The sequence below is a fragment of the Oratosquilla oratoria genome, chromosome 11 (assembly GCF_046742065.1).
Source record: "Oratosquilla oratoria isolate Oo_2021 chromosome 11, ASM4674206v1, whole genome shotgun sequence".
Taxonomy (NCBI): domain Eukaryota; kingdom Metazoa; phylum Arthropoda; class Malacostraca; order Stomatopoda; family Squillidae; genus Oratosquilla; species Oratosquilla oratoria.
This window is the reverse complement of record NC_134787.1, coordinates 50,839,809-50,857,308: the sequence shown is the minus strand read 5'-3', so window position 1 is coordinate 50,857,308 and position 17,500 is coordinate 50,839,809. Positions and strand designations below refer to the sequence as shown.

The following is a 17,500-nucleotide window of genomic DNA, read 5'->3' as shown; positions in this document are numbered from 1 at the left end:
TGAATAATTAAAGAGGCAGTACAATAAACTAGCAAAGTTTTTACCAGGAGTAAGGGACAACACTAGTATAATTAATCTGTCTTGTAGAATCAGGAATTTATCCCGTGTCCCACGTTTTGGCAAGAAATATATATATATATATATATATATATATATATATATATATATATATATATATATATATATATATATATATATATACATATATATACGGGAGCCGTGTATCAGTTATGTGGACGTGCAAAAACCCTTGGACACAGATTAATCTGTAAAGCCCTTTAGGACAACACTAACACCAACCCATTAGAAAAATCGAAATAACGGCCAACAAACCAACCAAACACTGCTACTAAATATGTAACATACGGAAGTGAATTGAATCCTAATTTGAGTGTGCATGAGGTGTATTCTAGCAGAATGTACTACACACGGCAAGCTTTTGATACCGTCCCACACGAAAGACTACTTACTAAATTAGCTTTGCATGGAATAAGTGGTAGCCTATTAGGTTGGACTAGTAATTGGTTGAATGGTCGAAAACAGAGAGTTGTTTTAAATGGACAAACTTCTGGATGGAAAAGTGTTGCAAGTGGAGTTCCTCAGGGTTCCGTTCTTGGGCCACTTCTATTCATAGTATATATAAATGATATAGACCATGGACTAAAATCTACTGTTTCCAAATTTGCTGATGATACAAAACTGTGCGGAGTGGCAAATGATCACTCAAACCAATTAGATATTCAAGAAGATTTAGATCAATTACAGCAATGGTCTGAAAAGTGGCTAATGAAATTTAACACAAGTAAATGCAAGGTAATGCACATAGGTAAAAATAACAAGTACGATTACAAGTTATTTGGAAATTCGTTAACAAAAGTGGATAGTGAAAAAGATCTCGGCGTAATTATCAGTAACGACCTCAAATCATCCAAGCAGTGTATTTCAGCCTCTCAGAAAGCAAATAAGATTCTGGGACTGATTGCGCGATCTTTTGATTTCAAAAGTCCATCACCCATTAACAAGCTATATAAATCGTTAGTTCGTCCACATTTGGAATATGCTGTTTCCGTATGGTCACCGAATCTCATTAAAGACATTGACAGACTGGAAAAAGTACAACGGCGAGCCACAAAACTGATTCCAAATATCAAAAATAAATCATACGAAAATCGACTAAAACATATGAATCTGTTTTCCCTAAAAAAGCGTAGACTCAGAGGTGACTTGATACAGGTCTTTAAGATTTTAAAGGGAATTGACAACATCAAAAGTGACAAAATTTTCACATTGAATGAGAATCAGACAAGAAACAATGGTCTCAAACTGTCCGGAAATAGATTCAATTTGGAAGTAGGTAAAACAACTTTGCCAACCGTGTAGTTAATGAATGGAATAAACTTCCTACACAGGTAGTGCAATGTAGTTCAGTTCAAAGCTTTAAGAATCATTTAGATAAATACCTAAGTAAGATGCTGTAATGATTATAATTCATCTTATATTATTTGTTTTTGTTTTGTTATCATTTGTCTGCCTGATTTTCATTTATTGTTAGTTATATGTCAATTTATTAGTATTTACTATTTACCTGCATTTATTTATGTATTTTGTTATTTACATTATCATAGTTTTGATTTATTATTAATATGATTTTTTTTTCGCATCCGACCTAGATATGGATCAAAAGGTCTCCTGTCGGCATGCTCCGCCTTTGTAATCCTTTGTAATCCTTTAACACGTGTACGATTACTGTCACATGATCTTAAAGTAGAGACAAGGATTTGGAACCGCGTGCCACAGGCACAAAGGTTGTGTCAGTGCAACAGGGGTCATGTTCAAACTGTGCGCCGCGTGTTATTGGTGTGTCCACCTACGGCATCCTACGGGACAGAATCCTTCTTTTGATGTACCTACGTTGAACTTGTTTTTCGGTGAAGGGGACCATTTGGTTGTTTCATGTAAATACGTTTATAAAGTCAAACAAATGTACATAAATATGTAACGACAGTACAGTAACATTTTCATGTTATGGAATTAGTATAATATACTGATACTCATTATTGAGAGAGATGAAATATCTTATGCAGAAAGACTGATATACCTGTGATGATATTTACGGTATAACTTGTACCTGATACTATGTGGTTACTACTGTTAGTTATAGGATTATTCATGTGAAACAAATTGTGTTGTTCTATATATGACTGTATTTTTCGTTGGACCATGTTACTTTGGATGCACCGTATATTTATATTTCTTTGGTAAAAGAGAGAAAGAGAGAGAGAGAGAGAGCGAGAAAGAGAGGAAGAGAGAGAGACCTCAGCCTGTGCCGTGAAACCACATCAAAACAATATGTAAGTTTTGTCATTTATTGTCATATTTATATCACTTGAAAGTGTACATAGTGTGCAAAATTTCATAAATACATAGATAGCGCTCTATTTTGTTTTACTATACCTTTTGGCATTAGCATGTCTGTGTATAACTCCACACATAAGTTTTCAGTTCGCAGAGTATCAACAAGATCATACAGATATTGCTGCACTTTTCAACCAAATATACTTACAGTAGAACCTGCAGACTATATATATATATATATATATATATATATATATATATATATATATGTATATTATATACATATATATATTTACATATATATATACATATATGTATACATACATATATATATATATGTATATATATGCATATGTATACATATATATACATATATACATATATATACATGTATAAACATATATACATATATATACATGTATAAACATATATACATATATATATACGTGTATATATATAAATATATATACATATATAAATATATATATATACATATATAAATATATTATGATGTAAGTGGAGTAGGAAACACAGGAGTCTTAGTCTGAGTTTATTCCTGCGAAGCGAGTTAGGAATAAACTCAGACTAAGACTCCTGTGTTTCCTACTCCCACATACGTCAACCTGTCATAATGTCTCAACATCAATATATATATATATATATGTATATATATATATATATATATATATATATTCACATATATTTATATATATATATGAAGGTGGGAAAAGAAGTCACGGGTCTAGTTTCGAGTTCCTGAGTTTATTCCTGACCGGTTTCGCCTTATCCTTCTTCAGAGGAAGAAGCATAGAGCGAAACCGGTCAGGAATAAACTCAGGAACTCGGAACTAGACCCGTGACTTCTTTTTCCACCTTCATTAACCTGTCACAATGTACCATCATATATATATATATATATATATATATATATATATATATATATATATATATATATATATATATATATCGCACATCTTCCTAGAAGACATCATCCACTGTGATACCTACAAGTGGAGGCAATTGTTTAACTGCGGACAAATGGTCATTTCACAGTAGCGTGCAGCACCGTGCTTGTTTGCTGTTGTTTAACAGCACTATAGTGCTACAGTATATGTCTCCAGTCTTTCACTGTCATCAACGGCTTTTATTCAGTACTCCAAGGTGCCTACGTTCTAGCCCAAGCTCAGGTGTGTTGGATTCAAATGTCCCCAACTTCATGGAAGTTGAACGACAGACGTGAAGTTGTTGGCTCGGTCGGTACCAAGGAGTACCGTTACGACACCGAGAAAGCGTTACAGTACGTTACGCAACGTTGTCCGTTACGTGACGTAAACGACGACTTCGTGGCTTAACGAGATAAATAAAATCGCCTGACGACAGCCAGAATGAGAGGAAAAGGGAGGAGGTGGGAGGGTGAGGGAGTTGCAATAACATAGCAAATGCTTTCTGTTTCCTATAACGCCAGTGGTTATCGTTATCGTTACTTGTGTCGTTAATGCTAGTGTTCCCCGCGACGATGTTATTATAATGACAGTTACCAGAGGTGGGCTGTCCGATTATCCGATTAATCGGATTCGCATTTTCGAATCAGATAATCGCAATCGGACTCCCGAAAATTTAAAACAATTTGCGAATAATCCAGGTCGAAGTCGTCTTGTTTTTTTTTCGCAATAACATTTTATTCATCAATATTTCTATATATTTGTATTAATTAGAAATGGCTTATTTAAGGTAAATGAGCATTAACTCCCCTTTAGAAACATTGAAAATAGCTTTTAGAAATTTCGAATCACTTTTAAACAAAATTTATTGAATTAGATAATTGCTAATCGGACTTAGATTTTTGGTACCCGAATCGGATAATCGAATCGTGTATAGGGTGGCTCAAATGAAACACGGTGGATTATATTAAATGTGCAAATTACAAAACACTAGAGACAAAGCGTGCGCACACGTCGGAAGCGACACTAAGACTGCCCGCTTGGGGACGCCAAGCTTTGAGTTAGCGCGGGAAACATACACGATTTACCTTGGTTCTCCTTACAAAAAGGCACTCGGAATTATAACAATGACAATAACAAAATCAATATACAATAAAATCTATGACAATTATGCAATGGAAAAACACAAACACAACTGAACACATCACAAGTACAATACATAATACTTGTACAATTTTGTACGTAATTGTAATATGTACACAACGGTCCCATACTATTACAATCGGAATTGACGAGCTGGCGAATCGCTAAAGGGATTTCAATTTTTTCGAATCGTGCCCATCTCTGACTGTTACTATTCAGGCAGGATCAGTTACCACTCATTTCAAACGCGAAGCGCGAGAAAGCAGCGAGGGCCAGTCTGTAGGAGCAAGTGAGAATGGGGCCGATGGGCCCCATATTCATCTGCTTTACTCAAAGCGAAAAATCTTATACGAAAACAAAAGGAACCTGAAATACGATTACACGTTATTTGAAAAAAAAAATTGTATGTTATTAGTGATTAGGGATTTTTATATGTATTAGTGATCTTGCACCTTCCCTCTGTCACTACCAGGTCCTCTTTTAGCTGATTAAAATCGTCTGGCGCCAACCAGAATCTGATGTCAAAAGTGAAACTATAATCATCAGATTTCAAGAACTCAACTATTATTACCGATCAACTATATGGATCAATAGCCAAAAGTTTCCAGTGCTTTTTAATTTTATTTTTCTTTATTTTTCTATTTTTTAAGATGTATGTATAAATGCTTTATCTACAATATGAAATACTACAGGGTGTTACGGCAATATAAATTTTGTTTGCGTTATGAGAAAACAACAGGATGGTTTAACAATGTTCCATTTACATTATACTGAGAATCAAATGATTCCGACAGTCGCCTCGGGATTCGAACCGCCAACAATGGCGATTCTATTCAGGTTATACTGGGAAGTTACAGGGTAGTTCAACAACGCTTTATTCGCAATATAAAAAGCTACAGGGTGGCTTAGTATTATACTATGTACATGGTGAAAACAGCAGTGCGATTTCGCAATATACATTTATCTACATTGAAAAAAAGGTGTTTCAGAAATGTTTCATCTGCACTACGAAAAACAACAGGTTGGTTCAATATCCTTTCACCTCCATCGTGGAAAAGTACAGGGTGGTTCAAGATGGACACGACCAAGTAACAAGGTAAGATACTGTTCAAGGGTCTTTTGCCTCATCTGCCCCAATCTATCCTATGACGTCACGGACACCCCCTCCCCCCTCCCCCTTCAAGGGATCCTGGTGGTAGTTTCTTTGTACTGCTTTAGTGGAAACCAGGTACTGGTGGTATACAGGTCTCTAGAGGTGGTCTGAACATACTAGAGTTCCTAGAAGAAATTAGTGCGAGATAACGTATATATGTATACATATGTTGTTGGACGTTAGATGTGTTAAGTGTGATTTATATACTGTGGTGCTTTAGATGATCGTATTTATCTTTTGCCAAGCAGCTGTGAGAGTGAAAAACGGAGAAAAAATTAAAGAAAGTAACAAATTTGAAAGGTGATGCAATAAGTACCGACATATACAACAAAAAAAGAATATTGATGCGCGTTGAGTGAATCCAAAGAATCTGAAAAAAAAATATCAACAAAATCGCACTGCAAACACGCCCATCCCGAGAGAGAGAGAGAGAGAGAGAGAGAGAGAGAGAGAGAGAGAGAGAGAGAGAGAGAGAGAGAGAGAGAGAGAGAGAGAGAGAGAAATATTGGAATACGTGAATATTTATTTTTCGTTCACGACCATTTTCTCGGCAAGACACGTCCCTGTTGGAAAACCAGGACATAAACACCCGTTGTAAATTCCTTTTCTAAATCCGCTCATAAGTCAACATAAGTGGCGATCACTCGTAAAGGTAAATTTCCTATTCTTCCTAGACTTTACATTCATACCCTCGCCCAAAGAAACCCCCTCCACCATGCAAAAAGACAAGCACCAACCTGCGATCCACTTTGAGAGCCAGAAGGACGACAAAAAGGAACTTGCTTGGACAAAGCGGGACCCAATGGAGAACCCTGAGGGACGCCGCTGCAGACTACAGAAGAAGTCTGCCGGGGGAGAGGACGACCTGGACGCCGTCATGGCCGCCCTGGGCATGGGGCGGTGGCACACCATCATCATGGCTTGCAACATCACAGGTTGGTTGCAGAGTTGCAAGATGACAGTGTCAGTAATGAACCCCCAGGTGCTCTGAACACATATCTTATGTAGCCAGTAATTGGTGGGCTTTAATGGAACCCCCACGGACCAGAGTTACGCAGTAATTTTATGATGGTGAATTACTTTTCACTTAGAGAGGAATGCTGGTATTTTATCATGGCCTACTTTACCTTCTCTCTGGTGCCTCAATTGCATGTCTTCCTTGCCATCTCTGTGCCTCCATCTTCTCGGCGTTACACTCTTCCCATGTACAGAAGCGCTGGTGAATTACTAAAGGCCCTCTAATGTTTTCCACTCCCCACTCCGCCTGACTGCATTAATTTTGCATATATAGGTCCTATGTAAACTAAATATAGGCCTTATGGTCTCTTGCAGTCTCCCTCATTCTTATGTTCTTATCACTGTAATAGACTTATCAAATCATTACCGTTTTGCCAAATTGTGCTTTGCCAAATTCACATTTCATCAAATTCACTTACTTAACCTATTCTCCCGGAATTTGATGAAATGCTACTTCAGGGAACTTGGCGATATGCAATTTGGCAAAATGGGAACGCGTTGGATTCGCATACCAACAATTCACTAACTGAACAAATAAACAAGTAAATACGTAAATGAGCGAATAAGTAAATAAATAGATAAGTAAATAGATAGATGAATAAACAAATAATTTGATTACTTAGATAAATATAACAATAAAGAGCATCCTGTTATGTCCCTGTCAGGCTCTTCCCTTTAAGAAGCCTGAGTATACAGACTCTCTACACAATAACGACTGAAAAAAAAACTTTGCAATGACCAGCGCTTCTATCCTTCGGGACAAAATCACACCGAAGAGTTAATCGTGCAGATGGAAAACGAAATATTTAAGGCAAGTACCAGAACGATGGGATAGCATTTATTTATTCATTTATTTTATCATTATTATTATTATTATTGTGAAAAGTAGTCTCGGGTCATACAAGAATGCTACGTGTCTCTGATCCGTAGGGGTTTCACTTTTTTTTCTAAAATATCTACCGAATAAGATTTATGCACTGTATAATCCATACTACAAGTGCGACTAAAGAATAAATGAATAAACTAATTGTTCAATAAATAAAGATCAATTATTTGGCAGAAGTGAAATTTAGATACACGTCACTGCTAGCAGTAATGGGGTTTCACGCCATTGAATAAAATCGCCAGACGGCAGCCCGAACGAATATGTAAAACGTAATTGGAGATGAGTGTTCAGCTGATAGTGTCCCGCAAGGCTCTACAATCGGTGAAGTTATTCGAGGCTGTATCGAGCCGTGGATTTTGGGGCCTCCCAAATCATCTCCCGGAACCCGGAGACGGTGGTATACTTAAAAAAAATTCTTTAGATAAATCTTATATAAATCCTTGGAAGGGAAAGATTTGTACAGTTTAAGGAAAGATCTTTTTAAGAATACCACCGTAAGAATCTTACGTTGGTATTCTTAAAAAAATCTTTCCTTATATAAATCTTATATAAATCCTTGGCAGGGAAAGATTTGTACAATATAAGGAAAGATCTTTTTAAAAATACCACCGTAAGAATCTTACAGTGGTATTCTTAAAAAAAATCTTTCCTTATATAAATCTTATATAAATCCTTGGAAGTGAAAGATTTATATATTACAAGGAAAGAATTTTTTTAAGAAGATCAACGTAAGATTCCTACGGTGGTATCTTTAAAAACTCTTTCCTTAAATCTTATATAAATCCTTGGCAGGGAAATATTTATACAGTATAAAAAAATCTTTATCTTTTAAGAATACCACCGTGGTATTCTTAAAAAATATTTCCTTATGTAAATCTTTCCCATTCAAGGTTTATATAAGATTCATATAAGGAAAGAAATTTTTTAAGAATATCACCGTAAAGATCCACGTACTTCAGAACTGTTCATCGATTTTTTTTAAGACTTGGTTAGGGAATATTTTAAGTAAAGTTAGGTTAAGAACATGAGAATGAAGGAGACTGCAAGAGACCATAAGGCCCACACTTAGCAGTTTCATGTCCATTACCACCTGTCATCCCCATCCATAAAGTAGTCTAACTCTTAAAACAGCCACGATATGGTTACGTCTATTTCCCCTCATTAATCAGTATGTTGGTAAACCATTTTCTGCTTATTTCCTTCTTAAACCTGACCCGCTCTTTTCTGTAGAGTTAGGTCAGTTTAAGTTAGGTTTGAACACAGTGAGAAAATGTTAAAAACAACTAAAAAAAAAATATGTATACATCAATCCCTTCGTCTTTCTTTCAATACCTTTCGCATAAAAATAATGCTAAAATCAAGATAGTTGTTACCCTGTGTAGTATACGCTTCCTCCATGCTTTCTGGCTTCAAGGTGAATCCGTTTCGTATCGCGAATTTTGGGCTCCCGCGAATTTTAAAAACACTTCGCCTCCCAATTATGGGCTAGCAATGGCCCATGTGCAAATCCGAGTTTTGTATTTATTTTCTCAACTTAGTAATTACACATACATAAAATCTATCTATCTATAAAACAAAATTAATTCTTTGTAGCCACTGATATTCGTTTCAAAACTGTAATATTTTACAGATTCTAATAAAAGTATTACAAAATATTCGAATAATAAGGCAACAGAACACGTTAATTATTATACATTGTCAGTATGTTACACTTATCTAAGATCTTCTTGGTTTTATTCTTGTATTTTTTTCAATTATACTATCAAAATTTATATGAAAATTTATTTGAATTGACAAAATTGCAAGGTTACTTAATTGTTCCTGGTTCGTTGTTGATAGCTTATGTCTTTATTAACTTTAATTTGGAGAAACTCCTTTCACAACTAGCACTGTGAAAAAAAAATTCTCAGTGCCACAATAATGTTAGCGGAAATTTCTTGCAGTTTCCACTAGATTATTCAGCAAAGCAAATCTAAAGCTGTCCACGCATAAATATTCTCTTCTGGACAAACTTTTATAAATAAAGCAACATGGCATTTAATACAACGTATTTTAAGTCATAGACGTAGAATTCATATCAGAATATTTCCTACATAAATATTGAATGTGTAGAACATAGAAAATATATTTTTGTCCATGTAACAATATTTGGTTCTGCAGAAAAGCAAATAGCCTATTAAGTGTATTCATCTGTAGTATGCGTTTTGTAATTTCAGCTGTTAACTTATCTACCGCTTCAATTTGTTCCCGATGTTTTTCCTGAATTAAAACTGGGCCAGAATCACTACTGTTTTTACCCGACATCTTCTTTCGTCCTCTAATTCTTATTTCTCTAGAAATATGTATTGCATATCTTCATACCTCTCTTACCTACACAACAGAAGATCAAGAATACCTATCTTAAAATCATCAAAGCATCCAGTACAATTGATTTTAATCAATATATATATATATATATATATATATATGTGTGTGTGTGTGTGTGTGTGTGTGTGTGTGTGTGTGTGTGTGTGTGTGTGTGTGTGTGTGTGTGTGTATTCATCTATCTAGCTACATCTATATCTATATATATGATGAGAGAGGTGGAAGGGGGAAAAACGGGTCTTGATCCAGTTATTCAGTTTATTCCTGACCGGTTTCGCTTTACAGTAGCTTCTTCAGAAGCTACTTTAAAGCAAAACCGGTCAGGAATAAACTCAATAATCGGATCAAGACCTGTGTTTCCCCTTCCACCTTTCTCATAATTGTCCCAATGTCTCAACATCTATATATATGTATGAGATATGTATAAGAGAGAGAGAAGGTACAATTGACCCACACAGAGAGCGTAGGGGATTGCAAAGATTGACATGAGTTCGACATAATCGGTGGTATTCTTAGAAAAGAAGAAAAAACATATATATATATATATTATATATATATATATATATATATATATATATATATATATATATATATATAAATATATATATATACAGGGTGGTGCAAAAGTCTGGACCCATAGGAAATTTATTATATAACAATTTACAGTTTACATATAATAATTGATTAAATTATGAAAATGTAACTATCAAACAATTTCCAGTTACATTAAGTGTTCGAACTGATTTCTATCTTCTTCCAAACACTTTCTTACTCGCGAGACATATGATTTTTGCACATTTGTCAACATATAGCTATTCCCTCTTATGATTTTAATTTCTTGTGTGATGTTATCTTTTAGTGCTTGTAATGTTCTTGGTCTGTTAGCATAAACCACTGATTTAAGATGTCCCCATAAGAAAAAATCCAAAGGACTCAAATCCGGAGATGATGATGGCCATTCAACCGGTCTTCGACGTCCAATCTATTTCCTTTGGAAATGTATTGTCCAATAAACTGCGCACATCCTTCGCAAAATGTGGAAATTGTTTGATAGTTACATTTTCATAATTAAATCAATTGTTATATGTAAAACTGTAAATTGTTATATAGTAAATTTCCTATGGGTCCAGACTTTTGCACCTACCTGTATATATATATATATATATATATATATATATATATATATATATATATATATATATATATATATATATATATATATATATATATATATATATATATAAATCTTATATAAATCCTTGGAGGGGAAAGATTTATATAAGGAATTAAAAAATTAAGAATGCCACCGTAAGATTCTTGCAATGGTATTCTTAAAAAAAAAAAAAAAAAAAAATCCTTATACCACCGAATATTTCATATTAGATTTGGATTATGGCACGGAAACTCTTGCACACTATTGGACTAAATAGTTTTTACTGTTAAGAAAGCTAGCCTTACCTTAATACTTCATGAACTATTATTTGTTCATGTTTGAGGTTATTCTTTGTCATTTTATATATACTTCTTTTTACCTTTTTTTGTTCGTGTCCTCTCCACGATAAGTCATTGAAAGGGGATATTTCTATTCTAGTTTCTGGAGTGTTCCATTCGCTAGGACAGAACTGGGACCTTACGAGTATAGCTCGTAAACAGAATGAGGAAAACAGGTACATAAAACACACACACATGAGCATATCTACCTTGTTTGTAACAGTAAATAAAATGAGGTAAACACACACACATGCACGTACACACATACACAAATGCACGTACACACATATATACATGCACGTACACATACGCTCACACACGTAAACACACTGGTACGCATGCACTCACACACACACACACACACACATACACAAACGCACTTACACACATATATACACGCAAATATACATACACTCAAACACACACACGTAAACACATTAGTACACATGCACGCAAACACACACACATACACAAATGCACGTGCACATATATACACGCACATTCACATACACCCAAACACACACACACGTAATCACACAGGTACACACACACACACACACACACACACACACACACACACACACACACACACACACACGTACACATACACTCAAACACACACACGTACACACAACAAAAGACCCTCTCAGTCACCCCATGATAGCTCGAGAGAGACGAGAGTGTGCAAAGCGGGCGGGGAAGATTTCAAACCTTGAGCCCCCTTCAGCCATGTCAGCCAAGGTCACCAACTCTTTCCCCAAGTTGCAGATGCTTCACGGGCAGGGAATCGTTCATACATATTTACCGACTGCCGTCAGGCGATATTCTTCCACTGAAAAGAAACCTCCGGTAGTTTGAGGTTGACCTAACCCCACCACTCACCCTCCATACTGCAGTAAGGGAAGGACAGTGATTTCACCATTTGGAGGACGAGGATGTCTGTGTGTGATTCACCACCATGGTCTTGGATCACGTGTTTGACTCGTGATCGACAGCTATTTTCCCTTCCGAAAGAGAGTTCAGAGCTCATATATGACCGATCTATGGGTAATGCTGTGACCTTACACGCACACCCTCCCCAATTCCACGCCCAAGAGAGTTGGAGTAACGACTGGCAGCGCAGCGATACTGAAATTATTTCAGTCCTAGGCGGGATTTGAACCCGGACTGCCGTAGTGGCGGCCGCGAATGCTACCACTGCGCCATTGAGTCGTGTGTGTGTGTGTGTGTGTGTGTGTGTGTGTGTGTGTGTGTGTGTGTGTGTGTGTGTGTGTGTGTGTGTGTGTGTGTGTGTATGTGTGTGCGTTCGTTGTGTTCGTGCGTGGACGCACCAACAGAATCATGTTGAAGAGGACCACAGTTAGTGCTCGAAATATACGGCTTACTCTGTATCTCAGCAAATCTTTCTCCGAGAGTGGGTTTAAGGTTTATTTTATTCGTGTGTTACGACACCTACGTTACTTCATTTGATATATGCACATATATATATATATATATATATATATATATCATATCATATATATATATATATATATATATATATATATATATATATATATATATATATATATATATCATATCATATATATATACAGCTCGGAATTCTAAAGCACCTTTTTATCCTTAGTCTATATATATAGTCGTATTGAACCCTTCTATAGAAATGGCTAAACATATTCTATGTAAGAGAAATAAAATAGAATTTACTCACAATGGATACTTATTTGTGTTGAACAAGCATAGTAAGAAGGACCCTAATATAAAGTTTTGGAGATGTGAAAACAAAAACGAGTGCAAAACTCGTATACACACTAGTGACAATGTAGTGATAAAGGAAATAAACGAACATTCGCATGGTGCTTCAGCAGCAAGTGTAGAATTAGCTGCAATTATACCAGTGTAAAGCGTCGGGCTGAAGGGTATCAAGATCAACCATCGGCAGTCATATATTCGTGTATACAAAATATTTCTCAAGCTGCTCAAGGAGCACTTCCAAGTGCAGAATTGATGAGGCAGATAGAAAATAGAAGAAATCAATTGAACCTCGCTCCTACTAATCCTGTGCATGTTCACGAATTAGTGATTACCGATGAATACAAACAGTATATGACGAGCAATGGTGAATGTGAGAATTTTTTAATAGCTGACAGTGGTCAATCAGACGACAGAATTTTGATTTTCGGAAGAGAGAGTTGGACTGCGTTTTTACTTGATTCTGATGTGTGGTATGCTGATGGGACATTCAAGTTAGCTCCTCCATTATTTACACAGGTCTATGTGATTCTGGCAAGAAGACATGGAGGAGTTCATCCAATATTATATGCATTATTACCAAATAAAAGGTGTGCAACATATGTGTGCATGTTTCGGATACTTCATGACACAATCCCAGGATTGAAACCAAGAGCAATTTCCTGTGACTTTGAACAGGCAGCTATTATGGCAATGAAAGAATGTTTTCCAGATGTAGAAATACAAGGATGTTACTTCCATTTAACTCATAATGTTCATAAACATCTTAAACAGATTGGACTCCAAGTTGTATACAATAATAATTCTAATTTTGCTTTAAGTGCTAAAATGATCACAGCCTTGTGTTTCGTCCCTGTTCCTCACTTGGATAACGACATCGATGCTCTGTCAGAAGACTTGCCATTAGAACTTTACTCCTTATTAAACTGGTTTGAAGATCATTATGCTGGATGACCTATGAGAAGAGGCAATGGCAGGCGCCCACCTCTTTTCCCCCCAGAGATGTGGAACCAGTACGAGCGAACCGTCGCTAAAAATGACCGAACTAACAATCACGCAGAAGCAGCACACAGGAAAAATTATGCGGAATTAGGAGTATATCGCCCTGTTATCAGGAAATTTATTGATTGTTTAAAGAAAATTCAAAAGAGCAGAGAAGTATATTATGAACAATTGGTTGCTGGCCATGCTGCAAGACAAAAACTTCTTAAGTATGTGAAAGTTGACGAGCACATTTTTAATATTGTGCGACTATTTCATGAAGAGGAACCATTAGAATATTTGCGTGGTTTAGCCCACAATCTCGAGCTGCATTAAACTAGTGAGTTTGACATATTATATTATTTTACTGAGTTTTATTTATTATTAATTTCATCATAGTTTCAACTAATTTACTCATTCCCTTTTGTTTTTAATTTGGCGTCGACACAATTGGCTCAAAAAAAAAAAAAAAAAAAAAACGGCGGCAAAACATAGGCGCCAAATAGTACCAGACTCAATTTTAATACAGTGCTACGGAGCAGATTTGTGCATTTCTAAAAGCTATGCAATTCCTCTACATCCCGCAGTCCAATCGGACGTCCCTGATTACCTTTAGAATGACAAATATCCCATTACTAAATGCAAGTTAGGTTAGATTATACGAATTTACCATACTTTAATTTCTTCGGCTACGTTCGTGTGTCGCTTTTAGTAAAATTTTCTGTTATTGATTTCTGCCGAGAAAAACGTATATCACGTGGATGTATTATAATTTTACAAATTAATATCTAATCTTTTATGGTATATCGCGTAGGTAAGCACTTCCGAAAACTTACCCTAAAACTGTTTCCAACTGACAGGTCACTGAAGTGCTGTATACAAAACTGACACCGTATATGTGAAAAGGAAGTGATGACACAGTATCAGGAAATTTAGAAAACTGTCCGACATTGAAGTAGAAACTGTCGATTTGACGTCATATTTGTAAATGATGAACACTCAGGAAACTTGATATGACAACTGGAAAAACGACAGGACCCCACGAGGGTAGATTTTTTCGGTGAGATTATGCTCGATTGTATAAAATTTCCACTAACTCTACTTAACATATTAAATACAAAACCAAATCGACGGTTTTTATTGCAATTATGTAACCACAATAGTGTGTTTTCTATTGTCATATAGAATAGAATTATTGACGTTGCCCACTGAATTGGGATAAACAAAGGTATTTGTTTAAGTCCACACCTACGCGACATAGCATTAGAAAAATAAATATTGATTTTGTAAATCATAATTCATCAACGTAATATAAGTTTTTCTTGGAGAAAATCAATGACACAAAACGTTGCTAAAAGTTATACACAAACGAACGAATTCGCATCGACTCCTTTAGACGTCATTTATTTATTTATTTATTTATTTATTTTTATATAGATTCAGAGGTCGAAGACGGCGACGATGACGACCCTGAGGACCTCTAGAATTACAGGTACTGCATTACTAAATGCAGGTTAGGTTAGAATAGACGAATTTATCATACTTTAATTTCTTTGACATCCGCATCTACCAAAACAAAGATAGCGTTTCAAGCAGTCAAGAGGGCTCCGTTTGTGTATCGCTTTTAGCAAAAAAAAATGAAATACTTTCCACCATGAAAAATGTATATTACGTTGATGTAGTATAATTTACAAAATTAATATTTAATTTTCTAATGCTACATCGCGTAGGGTGAAGATCTGGACATATTTAGGCCTAATTTGATCTGCGTCCAGTAACTACGTAAGGTTGGGTAAGATGAGGTAAAATTTTCTTTGATTATCTTCCGTTCAACATCTCTGGCGATAGTAACCCATTCAGCTTGTTACCTTGTGCAAATACGTACCTGCCAAGTCTTACGTATTTTTGCGTAAGTCTTATGTAATTTCTATGATTTTCAAGTCTTACAGAGTAAATTGAAATTCTTGTGTTTTTCTTTGCATGCGATGTGTTTTTAATGTGTTTCATTTAAACAATTTGAAATAAATTCCCCTTTTCAAGTGACACTGTCTGAGCACCACAGATAATGAAAAAGTACTATTTACAAGAACTTTGTAAACTACTGTTTTCGTTATCTGGTCTTCATACAGTGCCATGTGTTTACATTGTGTTTTCATTCTGCATTTGTTTTGAAACAAATAAATGTTGAATGACAAAAAATATAATTTTCTTATGGTTTACTTACCGTTTTATACACAAACGTACGGTCTCTAACGCAAAATTTTCCGGCAAGACACCACAGTACCTTGACAGGTATGGTGAAACATGATGATGCATCACGACAGATATAATTTACATTATTCATCATTAACATTTACACCAATCTCACTGCAAGCACCATCATGAATAATATATCCACTTAAGTCATCACCATCCCCGAAATCATTGCTTTCAATAATACTTTAAACACATTTTCCTTTGAACAGCTCTCACTATTGTCATTAATTTTCCTGCACAAATTCTGGAATAACAGCAATAGTACTTGACTTTTCTGAGTATATACCGCAACGCACAAACTGCCTGATATACACAGTAAAACATATAAGTATTTCAACTATCAAGTTTACAAATTCTTGACTGCTTGACTTGTGCAAACCAAGATACCACCTTTGTAAACTTTTCAAAATACCAAATAAGTCTAGCTCTGTAAGCTCTATGTATAAAACTTACGTTATTAATAACAATATTTTTTAAGATAATCTTGAGTAACAATAAAGCATCAATGAGTCGAAATGCGTTATAATGAGATGTAATAAAATTTGACAGTTGGTATGCCTGAGCTGTCCCGAATCTTCAGTGGTGACTGTGGACACAACTTAAGATACGACAATATAGACATAAACATTATCATATTCCCATTATAAGGAAGTAAAATCCTTTTAGCATGTTTTTATATTATATTTCAACACCCCAATTACTACCCTTCTACCTTTATAAAGAAGGATATTAATGATTAGTATATATACAGTACATGTGTTAAAATTTACAGTCGAAGAAACGAAAAGACATTTTCAAATTCGATTTATATATATATGACAACCCAACGTTCCAGAGGATCAAGATAATATGACCTAGACAAATTTTAAGTTTATTTTGAAATAACTGTCAACTAAAACAAAATTATAAAACATGCCAAAAATAACCCATTTACATAGGATGAATTCTCTTAGTTATATACAACCAACTGGCAATAACCAGGCTAATCGATATTTTATGGCGGGATTTCCCGTGGGGTGAATAAAATCGATAGGTAGTAACCAGAATAATTGCACAGTCAGGACAGTGTGCTGACACTTTGATAACATGTGTTAGTATTAAAAAAAACATAAGCAAAAACAATAGAAAAGGCTTCAACTATTGATGTTTATGGTAAAACAG

The 17,500-nt window shown here is 35.3% G+C and overlaps 1 protein-coding gene across 1 annotated transcript in view; it reads left to right on the top strand.

Annotated features, from left to right (window-relative positions):
* LOC143030054 (uncharacterized) overlaps positions 1-17,500 on the top strand; it is a 79,657-nt gene that overhangs the window by 46,176 nt on the left and 15,981 nt on the right. Inside the window, exons 15-16 of the mRNA XM_076193259.1 lie at positions 5,420-5,535; positions 6,200-6,527. Of these exons, the coding sequence (XP_076049374.1) occupies positions 5,420-5,535; positions 6,200-6,527 (444 nt within the window). The remainder of the gene's footprint in view (positions 1-5,419; positions 5,536-6,199; positions 6,528-17,500) is intronic.